The following is a 15,227-nucleotide window of genomic DNA, read 5'->3' on the forward strand; positions in this document are numbered from 1 at the left end:
CTCTACATGTCTGTAGCATCACCCCACCATGCCCTGGATCAGGATGGACTCTTATCCCTTTGGGATGTTTTCCAGTGGATGGGCTGGTAAAGTGCCAGGTGTTCTTGGGACTGTCCCAAGGGTCCTGTTTAGCCCGACCTTGCTTTCCTCAAACACATTCTTACCTCCCCGTCACCATTGTGACTGCTGCCGCCTGTCCAGGGGGATATACCAGGCAAAGGGAGGGAGGGAATTGGGGCAGCACCCTGCCAAACAGTGGGAAGAGATGAGATCTGGGAGAGAAAACAAGTGTCCCTGGAGTTCCTGCTACCAGCTCGCACAGCTAATGCCACCACCATGCTGAAGTTGTGGCAGGTCACAGGGTTAAACACAATGTATGAGCACATCTTGGTGTATCAATGGTACAAGCACCAAGCTGCCACATGAACAACAAAGCAGTGGGGTGGCACTGGGAGTGGAACCGTGCCCTTTGCATGGCTGACCAGGTCCCTCCCTCCCGCTGCCCAGGTGGGAGCTCACAGCAAGCTGCTCTTTCCCTCCCTCTGCTCCAGAGCCAGATAGATTTGGGGCTGTGGGGTAGGGCTGGAGGAATCACCCTTTTCTGTGCCACCCCCACAGTCGATGGGCTGCAGGTGGACAATTGCTGGGGTTGTGCCTTGGTGCTGATACGAAGATGCTTTATGTTTGGCAAGTGGTCCCCACTGGGAAGAGTAGACCATAACTGTGTGTGACATGATGCATTGGCATAACCACATGCTGGAGGACATGTCACTGTGACTCTCTGCACTAAACCTGTCCCCTTTTTCCAGGATGTCAACAAAAAACTAAGTGCAGGTGAGACTGAAGTGTGTGGTGATAGCTATGGCAGAAATCTCCAAAGCTAGCTGGACTTTCTGGGAATTTTTGGGAATCCTGCCATAGCTTTGTGTTTTCTTTAACAACCTCTGAACCTTATCAAAGTGCACAAAATGCCACGGGCTTCCTATTTGCAAGGGCCACATTAGGAAAACACCAGCTGCTCCTGCCAAACCTGGTTTGACCCTGCCTGACTTGAGCCCTACATCACGAGCATCCTTAGCGTGGCCAACACCTGCTGATGCCCCAGTGTGCTGCAGGGGACAGACCTTGTTCGCAGCAAGTCCATTTGGTGATCTTCTGGGACATCACTAGGTTAGGCTGTTTCTCCACAGGGGGTCTTGCTTGGCTTGGAAGGAATCACGCACCTCCAGGTCACTCTCTCACACATCAGGGCTGAGTGTGAACTGTCTCTAGGTGCTGTAACACACAGCTCCAGGTCCTGAAGCCTCAGGACTGATATCAGGTGGGAAAGAATCACTTAAAGCAAGTAGGAACATGTCCTGAAGGTGCTTGTGCCACCAGGGCAGAGAGCAAGAGGCCACGCAGCAGCTGTGTTCCCAGGCTGGGGAGTGGCTGAGCTGGGTTTGTGCTGGCTGTTCTCAGCCGGCTGCTCGGAAAACAGCGCTCTGGTCTCTGACAGCAGCCATGAACTGGTCATAGCCTGGCTTTGTCCTTGCCATAGAAATTAGCCCCCAGTGCTGCAAACCACACGTATGCAGCAGAGACACCCAGCATTTCTCAGTGCCTTTGTTCAATGCCAGCAGATTCAGCAAGGGTCTCCTCTACAGCCCAAGATACTTGTCTGCCACAGTTCCTCTCTGGCTCCAGATGTTGTTGCAATTTTATACGTGTGGCAGGAATTAGACTAAAACCCTTCCCTTGCTAACAGCAGGCAGGGACAGAGGCTCCGACTCCCAGGCTCAGACCCAGAGGGCCGATGTGGAGGGAATGCCGGGTGTTCCTTTCTTCCAAACCCCCCTCAGCTTGCCTGGTCAGGACACACTGATCTGCAACCTGAGCCCTGCCCATTCTATTTTATGGCCAAAACAAGCCATAAATTTCCTTCCACAGAGCTGGAAGGTGCAATTGCTTTTCTGCGACAGTTTTTTGCTTGCATGACTTGTAGCATCACGTGAGGGAAATCTGTAAGTAAAAGTCAGACTGGAGCCATTTATAATGGCAGTGCCATGATTGTTACTGCTGACAGCTGCAATTACAGGCACTCCCTTCGATTGCTCCTTACTGGGGAAGAGGGGAGTCAGCAGCAGAGCAGGGAAAGGATCAGAAGCAGCTTTTCCAGAGCTGCATCCCCTCTTCAGTGGACCTTGTCACCCATGGACAGTGCTCAGGGAGGGCTTCAGGGAGGAATGGAAGATGAGGGGTAACCCCCAGTAAGATGGGTTTGGGAAGGGATGCAGGATGCTCCCCAGTACGGAGAGCTCATTGAACTCATCAGCTGGTGCTCACCTCTGTGAGACAGGGGATTGCCCCAGGGCTATGCTGGGACAGACAGCAGGTCTAAGCGCTCACCGAGGTGAAATGCTGCTGGTGGCCCCAGATAACCCCAAGCTGGGCTGCAGGTGAAGGCAGCATCACTACCAGGCACTTGTTTCCAACACCACAATCTAGATCTCCTCCCTGTGAGATGTTTGGTGCATGCCAGGCCCGTGGGCACTGGGGTGCCATTAGGCAGAGCAGCCAGAGAGCTGAGGAGGAATTTGGGAGATGGGTACCAGAGGGATGCAGAGGACCTTGCCTGCGGGAGATGGAAAGCAAAATGAGGGACAACTGTGGCCTTGCAGTAACAGGGCTGTGACAAATGAAGCCATTACTCACTGTCTGCTGCCATGCAGAGATGTGAGATAAGGGGGAGCTGGCAAGTGGAGGCGTGTGTGGAGGTGATGGCCCTGCAGTAGCCAAACCTCAGCCCAGCTTTCCTACTGAACACGTTGGCTCTATCTTCTCTACACAGCTACACAGGAACTGAAACATCCAAAACTGAGCTAAATTTCATAATTATCGGGGGGGGGGGGGGGGGGGGGGGGGAGTAAGAAGTGACTTTTTATTTTGATATTTTAAAGGAATAACACCTAAGGTTTTGTTTCAAATGTAAGGGCTCTGCTGTGGTTTTTGGATGGGAAATGATGGATAGAGCAGGAGGCTGAGTAAAATGAAACAAAAATAAAGCTTTTTGTTTGTTTCGTACCAAGCAAAACACTCCAGGTCAAACAAAATGAAATTTCTCCTTGTTTTTCATTTAAATTTAGAAAAGAAAATACCATATAAAATTTCATCTGACTGCCCCAAACCAAAAAGACTTAGTGGTGAATTATCTCTGTCCATGGAAGGAGCCACCATTTGCGCAGCTCTGGCTGCAACCTTTGAACTGCTGGCCAGCTGCTGTGTTGCAACCATGCTGTTGCTAATGTCAGTCCAGCAAGACTTCAGGAGTGCTTGGGGAGCAGTACTTGACACCTGGAAGAGGAGTTTTCCCCTCAGTGTTTAAGCGGTTTAATGACATGCTGGGGAGAGGGGAGATTTATGCACTTCCGTGCGGGGTTATGCATTCCTTTTCCAACACAGCTACTGATTTGTATTCACCACAGCACAAGAATTTATGGAAGAAGGGAATCAATGTTTTGTTGATATCTAAAAAACCTGTATGATGGATGTGCTAATTACTTGCTTTTCACCCAGACCGCCTTTATTACACACAAACAAATGGCCCTGGTGCTATAATGAATGCAGGTAAAATATGCAACAGAGCCGAACTCCATGGAGGTGATGTGTGCAGGGGAGACCTTGCTTATGCCAGGGTAGAGACCTCAGCCCTTTGTTTATCTTCTTCCCTGGCCAGCACTGAATTTTGTTTTCCTGTGGCCTATGACTCCATTTCCATTTAGCAGAAATCACTTCCCTTGTCAGGCACAGGGGGACACGGCTCTCGCAGCCATGCTGTGGGCTCCTGGCTGCTATGGCATCGGTGGGCTCCCCAAAATACCTAGGGTGTGCATTTGCTCTGCCTTACTAACAGATAACACATGCACAGGGTGAAAAATGAGCAGGGCTCTTTCATGTCTCTGCTAAAGAAGTGAGCATGCAGAGTAGAGGGGCAGCAGTTGGTTGTCTCCCCTCCTCCCTCTCCCACTGCAGCGTTGAAGGCAAGCCAGGTGTCATGACATGTATCGTGTGTCATGTAAAAAGTCCATTTCCAGATGGAAATCACAGCTCAAGACAGACGCACGCCACCCTGTCGCATAGGGGTGGCACAATGGGGGGCACGATGAGGAGGAAGCTTCTCTTATGGGATGTGGGCTCAGGTGCAAATCTCCCAAGAAGCAGCAATGAGGGAGAAGAAGAGGGGCCACCCCTTGTGTTGGGACAAGGACACATACAATGGGTGTACTGGAAGAACTCTGGAGGGAACATTTATTGACCAGAGGCAGAGTTCTGCCTTTAGCAGAGGTGATGTATGCCAGGTTGAGGCACGCTGGGGGCTGTGCCAGGGGAGGGGAGGGTGCCCAAGCTCTCCCTATCCCCATGCCCCTCAGCCTCAGGAGGGCACAAGCATCCCCAGCCTGCAGCCTGCTCCTCTTCCATAGACAGGTGTCTCCCACAGTAAAATGCATGGCTACAAACAATCGCGCTCTTAATTGTCTCTTTCTCCTCTTGTCGTGGAAAAAAAATAAAAAAAAAAATAGAAGTAATCATAGCTTAGTTCATAGGGATCCCTTCAGATGTTCCTTTCAGGCTGGCCAGAGTTTGCTGTGTGAAGTGGCCTCTGCCCTCTGCAAAAGGACAATGACAAGTCTCCAGGCTGACTGGCAGGGTGGATGACAATTATACAGGGATATTTTTTGCTGCTTGGCACTGCTGGTCACAGCCTGTTATTGTGTCTCTGCAATTCCAGCACAAGCCCTGGGGCTGACCCACATGCACAGCTCACGTAAGGGCCCTGCATTATTTTCTCTACCGCTCAGTGCCCATAATGCTTCTGGGTTTGTGTACTCTGCAGACAGGGACTGAGAGATGGGACAAATTTGCCTCAGCTCATAGTGGGATGACTGGGGCTCTCACTGCTCTGTGTACTTCACGTTTGCAGGGGGTGGTTGGTACATCCGGCACAAGGGCATTGGCACTGGTGTGCCCCAAGCCCTGGTCCTGCCTTCTCCAAGGCGACTGGTGACCAGCAACTAAATAAACATCATCCTGCAGAGCAGGCACAGCGTGGCTGAACCCAACATCCACATCCTCACTGTTTCCATGACAGACTTCAAAAATCTCCATGGGTGTCTTGCATCAAACCTGCTCCCACTCATGCCAAAGAGAGGAGGTGGAAGGAAGGATCAGGCCCTCACTGCAGTTGCTCTTTAAAAAAAAGGCAAGGAAAAAGTGAAAGAGATCCAGTAGGAGCTGTAAGTGCTCTAGCAAAGGAACCAGCAAGGTAAGGTAGGGAGGCCTCTCTCACCATGGAGATGAGCCAGAGAGCATGCGGAGGCTGTGAGCTTCACTTAATTTGCTGCAAGTACTTTTTCCAAGCTATTCAAAGGGGGTTTCACCCTGCCAGCCTACCCGGCTGTCTGTCCCTAGCTGAATGCCGGCAGGCTCAGACCAGGCGATGCTTCTCCACGGCGAGCAGGACTATCCAGGGTGAACCAGCCAGCTGGATGGAGCTGAATGGCTTCTGGTGGAGAGCGGCAGGGAGGACAAGTTCACTGTAAATATTGCAGTCTGTTTATGAGGCTGGGAGGTAATCACACCCTGGAGAGGAGCTACTATTATTTTGTATTTATTAGCAGCAGAGCCAAGCTGTTTCTGCCTTTCTCCCCTTCCTGGTTCAGCCCATTCTCAGGACACCTTAGGCCCCTCAGAAGGTAGCCCTGGGCAGAGCTGGCACTTGCAGGCATACTCCTGGCATCGACAGCTGAGCCCATCTTGCTCTGGAACCGAGCAGAGACTGGAGCCCCACTGCCCTCTCACATGGTCTGGGATGCAGGGGTCTCTGTGCTCCCTGCAGGGCTATGGTGTAGCTGTGCTCCCATGGTTGGAACCTCACCTCTTTCTTGCATGAACAGCCCAGGAATGAGGACATTGCCATGGCTTGCTAGCCTGGCGGGAGAGTGGTGGCGGCCCCGCAAGGCCACGTCCAGGTGCTTCAGTGATGTTTCAGCTTGCTGCTCTGGCTGTGTCGGGATTTTTTGCTAAGTAAAACCTCCCACACCCAGTGAGGCTGTGAAGGAAGTAAGAGGAAAAAATGCCACCTTATTTCTGGCTCTGATGGCAGGTCTTTTTTCCACAGCTCCTGCATTCTCCCTTGCAAGACCCAGGATAGAAAGATGGCGGCTGCGTGAATGAGTCTGGGACATGGCCAGGAGACCACAAAGAGCTACGCGGATGGACCTTGTCGTGTACAAGATGTGTCTTCATCCTCATCCTCGTGGCTGGGGGAAGGAGAGTGAACCCAACACCCTGTGCTTTAGGGTGAGACAGGACCTCTAAAGTCACAGTGTAGAACCCCGGTGCACTGCTTGCCGCTCTTCACCTCAGTGTGCACCCCTTAATATGGGGTCACGCTGTGGGGCAGCCCCCCACAAGACACAGCTGGCTGAGGGAGCAGCCGTCCCGGCCGAGGCGGCTGGTGGCCGGAGGAGGAGTGGGCCGGGACGCTGCCGGGGTGGCCCAGGTTTCCCCGGGGGACTCAGGGCTGCCATTTGCTGAAGCCGGGGGGTGGAGGAGGGAGATGGATTTGACAGCTGTGCCAGGGAGGGGGAAACTTTCCACACCAAGTAGATACTGGGCTAAATATAACCCGCCTTTGGGCTGGCGCTTGGTCTGGACTCTCGGGGCGGCACTCTGCACCCACCTCCCAGGAGGATGCTGGCTGCCATCCGGCACCCGCCTAACAGCCCGGGCCGCCAGCTAGAGCCGGGAACTACCCAGCGCCGTGACCGAAGCGGAGCTGCGGCGGTGGCCTGCGAGTGCCCTCCAGCGGCAGCGGGAACGCGGCAGGTCCCCCCCGGCCCTGCCGCCGGGGGAGCGCTGGCCCCGCCACAGGACCCCGAGGGACGCAGGTCCTAGCCAAGCGCGGGTGGAGTTTGAGGGCGCGGAGCGCTCAGGGTGGGGGACTCATGTTATAAGGGTTATACAAGATTGAGGGTACGGGCAGCCTCGTCCTCAGGTGTTTCTGTTTAATTGCCATCATCAGCTCCGCGGGCGAGGGCTTATAAAGCCTGGCCTAGCGGACATGTCTCCTGCTCGACCACACGCGGCTCTCGGGCCCACGGCATCCCCGGAACCCTCGGGCGCGATGCGCGTTTCCCGTGGGCCACACGGCCGCTCGTACCGAGGCGTGAGGGGGACCGGCGAGGCAGGCGGACCTGGGCGGGCGGCGGGCCGCCATGGCGTCGCCCCCGCTGGCGGCGGCGGCGGCCGGGAGCGGCGTTGAGGCGAGCTCGGGATCCGAGGAAACAGGGACGGTGCCACCCGACCGCGACTTGGCTGCGCTCTTCGAGCAGGCGGCCGAGCGGCTGCCGGCGCTGCTGCCCACCGCCAGCAAGGAGCAGCTGCTTTACCTGTACGCCCGTTTCAAGCAGGTGAGGCGGGAGGGGGGCAGCCCAGCCCACCGCCTGAGGTCGGGCACCTCGCGGGCAGTGCGTGGCGGCGGGCGGGGCTTGGGGCCTGGGCGAAGGAGCAGGACGGGGACCGGCCCGGTGCTCGGGTACCCGAGGGCCTGGGGCTCTCCCGGGGCCACCGGCCCAGGGCCTACGTGGCTGCTGAGCAAAATGTGGCGATGGCAAGGGGAAAAAAGTTGTGCTGGGGGTGTGGGAACTAGGACTACGGGGAGCTTCCTGTCCAGCACCGAGTTTGGTGCCGCTGGGTTTGCCTGTGGTGAAGGCAGGTGAAGTCTGGTGGGACAGGGCCCTGCTAAATTCATCACGCTAGTTGTTCTTCAGCTCTCCCCCTTGCTCGGCGTGGTCAGCCCTAACGCTGCATTGCTTCCTGTGAGGACATCAGCTTGGCTCTACTGGACTGCGTGGTAGACTGAAGTTGGGTGTTGGTGTGGAGGATTGGCTTTTGTTGTTGGCTGTGATAGGTCACCGGTGGGTTGATGGCTTGTATGAGTGTCCAATGTGTCTTTGTGGAGTAGCTGCCTCGCCTGTGTTTGCCAGGCTCTCTCTGTGTGTTGGGTGATGAAGCAACTGACACAGGTTAGAGAATGGTGATCAAATGGTTTATAGTGAGTGGCTAGTGCTGGTGCTTACCTCCCCTCTAGAGGCATTGGGGATCTGCTGTAATGACCCAGGTCTAAGCATTAAATCTTTAGGGTTATGATGTAACCTCATGAAGGAAGTGCCTGTGCAGATCTGTCTGTGGAGGGCTTTAGAGTGGCCTGGGAAACTAAACTGCTTGGCTCTAGTTCTAGTGTTCCTTTTCCCATTCAATCCCTATGAATGGAGCAAGCTGTAGGATGTATCCTGTGGGAATACAGTGTAACTTTTTTCTGCTCCTGTGGGAGAAGTTACATAAAACGAACAAAAAAGCACCAAATAAGATACAAAGGACATTTGTAATCGCCTAACCTGGAGGAATTTTTACATGTGGAAGACTAAAGAGTAAAAGTGAAAATAAAACTCGTGTTCCAAGAGGTGCTGCCTTGACTTGAAAACTGAATCCCACCTATTTGGATTAATAGTCAGAGTTTGGTGTGTGTATTTTCCCTGTGATTCTCCTCCCATATGGAATACATTTGTCCTACTACTGCTACTTGTAAGTGCTTTAATTTTTTAATGCAGTATTTAGTTACCCTCTAAGCTGGTGGCTTCTAGACTGTGGTTTGTGGACCATTAATTGTAGACTGGTCATGACGTTTTCAGAGCTTGAACATATCTGCAGGTTTCCCTTTCCCTTTTAAGAAAAAGGAGAGCAGAAAAAAATACTAGAAGAACTTTTAAGAATAACAAGATCATGCCTAGGATGAGATGAAAAGAAAGTGGTTTTCATTTCTGTAATTTTTGTCCACATTCTCAGAAGATTTGTTACAAACAACCTCTTATTTTTCACTCTGTTGCAAATGCTTAATAACTGTCCTGGGTGGAAATGGGAAGGCATTGCTTGCCCATCAGCTCTGTGATTCTCAACAGACTCTAGAGGGTTTCCTGGTGTTAGCAATGTAAGATCAATAATGTGTTTAATGTTAAAAATTACTTAAATTGGAACCTATTTCACAGCAGTTTTGATACAAGTCAGAAAAAAGCTGTCAGCACAGATCTCCAGTTGCCTTCAGCTGAGTAGAACAGTGCGCTTCTGTCCTGCTCTGTCCCTCTTGTCCCTGGTCAAGCAGGATGCAACAGCAAGTGCCTTTGTGCTCCCTGATTTCAGGCTGTGCTTGGCTCCTGATTTTCCATGCCTTTGTCTGCCCAGTGAGATCCAGAAAGGTGCCATCCCTGTTACAGAGTACCTAGAAGGGTAGTGCTGGCAGTGGAGATGGGAAAAGTTTGCTAGCACAGCTACTAAAGGATTGTGCTCTGCAACTTTGAGTTTTGCAGCGTTTTGTGCTTTAAATCAAAATGAGGGTGCTTAATGCAAGTTTCCTCTATTTAATTATAGCAGCCCGTATCAGTATGCATAATGGGCTGCTAATATATTACTCGGGTGGACAGTAGCATTACTAGCGCACAAAAGGTGCTGACTCAGATCTGTCCACTGTCCTTGATTTGGCACCCTTGTCTTTCCTTCATTTAGTGCTTTATGTCTCTAAGGGCTTTGATTTAAGATACAGCACCATCATAAAAGAGGTGACAGTAACAGCTGAGCTCTCTGTTAAAATACTGTATGTTATTTATTTCAAACTGTTTGTGTATATAGGCATTTTCCTGGAATTTTATTACCTTTTATAGGAGGCCATTTCTGGATTTTATTACTTTTCTCTCTGATTTTGTTTATATGTCAGAGACTTGAAAATAAGGGAATTGCTTAGTTGTCATCTCCAGTGAGGTTTTCAGAAGATGTTGCTGAGTTTACGACTCTGCCCCAGAACAGGAAGAACAGACTTAGTCGGTAGAGCTCTGGACTAGGGCTGATTTTCTTTCTCTCCCCCTACTTTCTCTATGCCTTTGAGTAAATCACTTGTCTGTGCCTTGAGTCTGTAGTGGTGAAGTAAAGATAGCACTTGCTTGGTGTGTTGAGGACTCAAATAAACTAAGGTTCAGGAACTGTTCTCATTCAGAGAGGGGAGAGAATCCAGAACTTGCTGGAAATGATCAGACTGACGAAACTGCCCTGCTGGCATGAGGATGTACCAGTGCATATGTAAATGCTGAGAGATGCAGGCAAGCTGGAAACTCAGTGATGCTGACAAAGTGGGACTTACACTGTCTGAGTGTAGTGTCTCAAGCATGTAGTCCCATTTTTGCATGATGTCTGAACGTGGGAGTTTCTCCCTGCAGCTTCCCCTTGCTTGGAACAGTGATGGAGTTGACTCAGTTGTTACGTCTCTGGGATATAAAGCCCCTTGGTCGTCAGGGCTGGGACCCCTTGCCTTCTGTGGTTGATGTTTGCTTGTTATTCCTTATGCCCCACTTTTAATCAGTTGAGTACAGGGCTTTCCCACAGGTTGGGGCAGGTTAAAGGGGCAGAGCTTTGGGCAGGGTCAGGACTTCCTGTCTTGCCAAAGAAATTGAGCTTACTTGGGCTGTGTAGTTAGAGTGCTTAGTCCTGCTGTTCATGGATGTGAGTTCACCTTATAAGATATATAATCGGGTAAGAATATTTGGCTGGTCCTCTGTGCTGTATAAATGTGTTAGTTGAAAAATTAGCAAAGAGCCATTTTCCCAGCACCACCAGGGGTGGGGGGAGGAGATCAGTTTTGAAGTAATGTGTAAGGAGTCTTAAGGTTTCTCACAGTCTGGACCAGCAGCTGAAGTTGTATGGTATGCAGTCCTAATGCACCTCTGAGCATGTGTCTATCCAGGCACTCTTCTGAATGTTGTGACCTTCAAGTGAAGGCTTTGTCTGAGGTTTCTAAGTTTCCATTTTGGTCACAAATGGAGATGTCTGCAGATGTTTCCCATTTGGACCTGCCTGGGTCATCTTTGTACAATTCATGAGTATAATATGACTCTGCATGCAGAAGCAATACTAGGAAAATATTTAATATGTTCTGGCTGTCATCTTTTTTTAATGCATCTGATGAGCTGTAAATGAGGAGAGTTAAGCATCAAGTAACCAGTCAGGCCCCTAGAGACCATCAGTAATTATTTGTGGACACTGAATGAGAAACTGTTGACTTGAAATACTAATATGGGCTCTTGTCTTTCTGCTGGTTATGCAGAAAAACAGATTATGAGGACCTCCAGGGAAGTAACAGGAGGACAGAGTCTTTCACAGAATTTCACTACCGGTATTTGTCAGTATTGGCATATTTAGCTAAAACTCCCCTTTCTCAGCTGTTGGACTCAGGTCCCCTCTAATGCTAGATTACTGGTTGGTTTCTGATGCGTTATGGAGTCTTGCGGCAAAAAGGAGGGAAGCCAAAACCTTTACTTTCTTCCTTCCACCAAAACCACCGCACGCCTTTTTATTATATCTTAAAATAGCAAACAGGGCACAAGTGCGTACTTTTCCCCTCTTGATGGATGAAGTTTAACTGCTGTTCCTTGATTTGTATTACTATCTATGTTACTAACAGTCTTCCCCAGTGCTAGAACAGCCTTTGAATGCCAAATTTAAAGAGAAGAAACTGCTGTCGTATTTTGATGATGGCAGGTGAAAATTAATGTTAAACCAGGTTTAATTTTTCTTATCCAAGTTGGCCAATTTTTTGCAGGTTGGATATTGAACTAAAAAACTGCCAAGCTGGCATTTTGCACACAGATAATGAATTTATATTTTATTTGTAGGCTTGTTTTGCTTTTTAAAACAAGTGGTCCAATCCTCTTCTGAGCATGGGAGAAAACATTTATGCTTCATGAATTGTGGTTGATTTATAGGACTTAACTGTTACTAGCTCTTTCTCCTATTTCTCCACAAAATGCGATACGTTGTATTAAAGGCCAGCTAAGCTGGTCTAATTGGAATGAATTGCTCACTGGGAGACAGTCAGATGTACAGAAAACTAATTTCAGTTACAGTCACTCATATCCTCTAACATTTTAAATGAAAACATAGTGTGACTAATAAATATCCCTCAGCATGGGCATGCTCTCTTTAAAGCCTGATTAATGATTCTACCCTCAACATAAAATCCCCACCTTGTTAAAGTGAAGAATTGTTAGTTGATTTAAGCACTTCACCTGCCTGAACACTTGAGTGTATTTCATAAAACATTTGATGAATGCAGTTAGTTTTGCTTGGTTAACAAAATGTTCAACCAGCAGCCTTTGCCCACTTCCAGAACGTTTCTGTGTTCCCCCCGGTGTCTGTTTGAATATTAGCCCATCTATTCTGGGCTTTCTTTGCACTGGGCTGTGCCCTGTGTTTTGGGGACTGGCTATGATGACTGCTTCCTAGGGGCTGTTGTACTTGGAGCTGTGGTTCTGCTCTGGCATCTACAGTCTCTCATCTGTCACCCCTGTGGGATATATAGCACTTTAATTTAAAACCAACCAAACAAAAAACACCAGAAAAACCCAACCAAACACCCACAGCAAAACAAAATAATAAAAAACCTCAAACAAACCATGTTTTGTGTAAATTAATTTCCTATCATAACGGTATTTTAATTTCAGTTAGATTCATTTTACACCTCTGTGCAAGGGGTTTTATTTTTTGTGAGAAAGGGACTCTAGTAACAGCCAGATCTGGTGGGTCCTGACCCATATATTCCCTGGCTCTTCCAGGGAGGGACAGAGGCATGTTCACTTTTACATTCTCCTGAGCAGACTTCAAAAAAAGTATCTGTTGCCCAAATCTCAGCCTTCTAATCACTGTTGTTATGGAGGCATTTGTCAGTGCTGGCCTCGTTGCAGGAACATGGTTGTGCCTTTGGAGCCCTGGGCAGGTGTAGCTTCTGTCAGTCTCCTTTGTGGGCGAGCTTACAGAGGAGATACGGCAGCTAGAGGAAGGGCTTTATATTTGTTCCGTCAATACGTTAGCCCATAGAAAACTGCCTGAATCTCACTGGTACCAAGCCCATTTTACATTGGATGCAAGATTATTCCACCACCACCCACCCACCCCCTCCCCACATACATCTGTCTGCCAGTTCTGGCTTGTTCCTTTGCTTCCTTGTGTTTCTTATTTCTCCCCCCACATCTTAATTTCTGTCTTGCTTCTGACAGACTGATTCGTCTCAGGCACTTGAGCCTTGACTCATCTCTCATGCAGTGCTTCCTGTGCAGCCAGGTGCCTCAGAGCAAATCCAGAAGCTGCTTGGCTTTCCTGTGCTCTGAGATTGTCCCCTTGCCTTCCAGAGGACTTTGAAAATAATTAAGCAAAGACTGTTTACTTGAGCTTTGTGTGGAAGTGGATGAATTTCAGCCTTAATGAAGAATCATCTCTGTAGAAACTCTAATCAATAGAATTTTCTTTTATATTGGTGGAGGATGAAACATTTGGCTTAGTAATAAACATAACATTAAGTGATAAACCACTTGCTGTTTATCCCTGTTGGGTAATGCTTGCAAAAGAAATGAACTGTGTAACAAAATTGCTTTCCTTGCATCACAAAAAGAAAACACAGGAATGCAAAGGTGCTAATAACTGAGAGCTAAAATGAGGGTAAGATGGGGTTGAGTTGTGCCAGTTCTTTCCCTCAAAAACCTTTCCTCTGAATTTACCCTGGAATATCAGAACTCAGTCTTCCCTTATGCAAGTCGCCTTCCCTTTGCTTTGTTCTAACAGAAGGAAATTTCTTTTCCTTAGGTGAAATTTGGAACCTGTAACACTCCCAAGCCAAGCTTCTTTGATTTTGAGGGAAAGCAGAAATGGTAAGAAGAAATAATTGTAATTCCTAGCAATTTCTGACTCTACTTTTTGTTGTGTCCTGTTTCATCTGTTGAGACTATGGACCTAGAGGATGTCAACTTGGAGTCTGTTTAATAGGGAAATGCTTGCTGCTGTGCCTGATGCAGACGTGAAATCCAGACTCCTGAGTTCACCTTGCTCATCCAGGATTAACCTGCTTACAACAAAAATTTTATGAAAATAGCTACAGCTCTACAAACAGCTTTATCTTATGGGCACAACCTATGCTCCAGCCCTGGACCAGGATCTCTTGAAAGATCCTTTCACAATGGTGTGCTGTAACTGACAGTGGCCATTCATGGCTTTGGAGAAAAGCTGGCCCTTTCAAACTGAATGAAAGATGGCTTTGCACTCTCTGGAAGTATTTAGATGAGTCTGTTCACTGTGTTCCACTGTATAAAAATACATTATGTTGTCTCCGAGTGGCTTGCTGATGTTTTGCTCCCTGTCTTAGGGAGGCTTGGAAAGCCCTGGGAGATACCAGCCCTCATCAAGCTATGCAGGAGTATGTTGCTACAGTGAAAAAACTGGACCCCAGCTGGAATCCACAGGTAGGAAACACAAATACCGTTCTGAGAATAAACCAGTATTTGTCTTTGTAAAGCTGACAGTGGTCCAGCTTCACAAAGATTTTAATTGCTGCATGGCAAGCTTCATTTTGAACAGATTAAAGTCTAAATTAATTTTTTTAAACTCTTCTTTTGTTATGACCAAAACATGAGGAACCATATAATTCATTCACAATTATCTTCATTACAGCAAGTGCATGCACAGGGTTGGTTTTGCTATAGTGATCTAATTAATTTTGCTTTTATTGGTTCATGCTGTATTTAGCATGTAAAGGTACTTTTTATCCTTTTCTCATCTTTCTCTTTTCAGCTACTATTTAAATGTTGATCAATACCAAGTAATCTCCATGAAAGTGACATGAACTGAATGATCAGTTCTAAAAATGTTTCCTTTTTGTTTCAGTGCAGCAAATTACCAAATCTGATTATGATTAGGTACTTCGACATAACAAGTGTATTTGTAAGTCCTATATAGGTGTTATAGGGAGACTCTACTGTCATGTTAATTAATCTTTCATCTACCAGGTTTGTTACTTGATTGAATATTTAAAGATATCCCCCTGCTTATAGACTGAATTTTATACAATTTTTAAAGAGGATTGCTCTTTAGAGGAAGTATTGCCTTTGAGTGGAGGTATCTTACTAACAGCAAAATGCTGAAGGCATGGTAATTTCTTTTCATGGGAGGAAATTGATTCTTTTTTGATCCTGTGCTTTGGAAGCAAAATCTTGTGTGAGCACAAGCCAATGAATCAAGAATTTGATTCTTAGTTGTCTTCTGATGCTGTTCCAGAGACTTTAGAGTAATTGTTTTTTCTTTACTAGTTCTTATTTCAT

The 15,227-nt window shown here is 48.2% G+C and overlaps 1 protein-coding gene across 2 annotated transcripts in view; it reads left to right on the top strand.

The window, feature by feature from the left end:
- Positions 1 to 7,198: 7,198 nt before the first annotated feature.
- The window catches only part of ACBD6 (acyl-CoA binding domain containing 6), an 86,339-nt gene continuing 78,310 nt past the window's right edge, over positions 7,199 to 15,227 (top strand). Inside the window, exons 1-3 of one of the 2 annotated variants that reach the window (XM_057427062.1) lie at positions 7,203 to 7,451; positions 13,720 to 13,784; positions 14,276 to 14,372. In XM_057427062.1, coding sequence (XP_057283045.1) covers positions 7,257 to 7,451; positions 13,720 to 13,784; positions 14,276 to 14,372 — 357 coding nt within the window. In that variant the 5' untranslated portion in view covers positions 7,203 to 7,256. Of the gene's footprint in view, positions 7,452 to 13,719; positions 13,785 to 14,275; positions 14,373 to 15,227 lie in introns of both variants that reach the window. The other variant, XM_057427063.1, reaches the window with a different exon arrangement.

Source organism: Pezoporus wallicus, unplaced genomic scaffold (genome assembly GCF_028554395.1).
Source record: "Pezoporus wallicus isolate ANWC-B61680 ecotype Strahan unplaced genomic scaffold, APGP_CSIRO_Pwel_v1 scaffold_7107, whole genome shotgun sequence".
Classification (NCBI taxonomy): Eukaryota; Metazoa; Chordata; class Aves; order Psittaciformes; family Psittacidae; genus Pezoporus; species Pezoporus wallicus.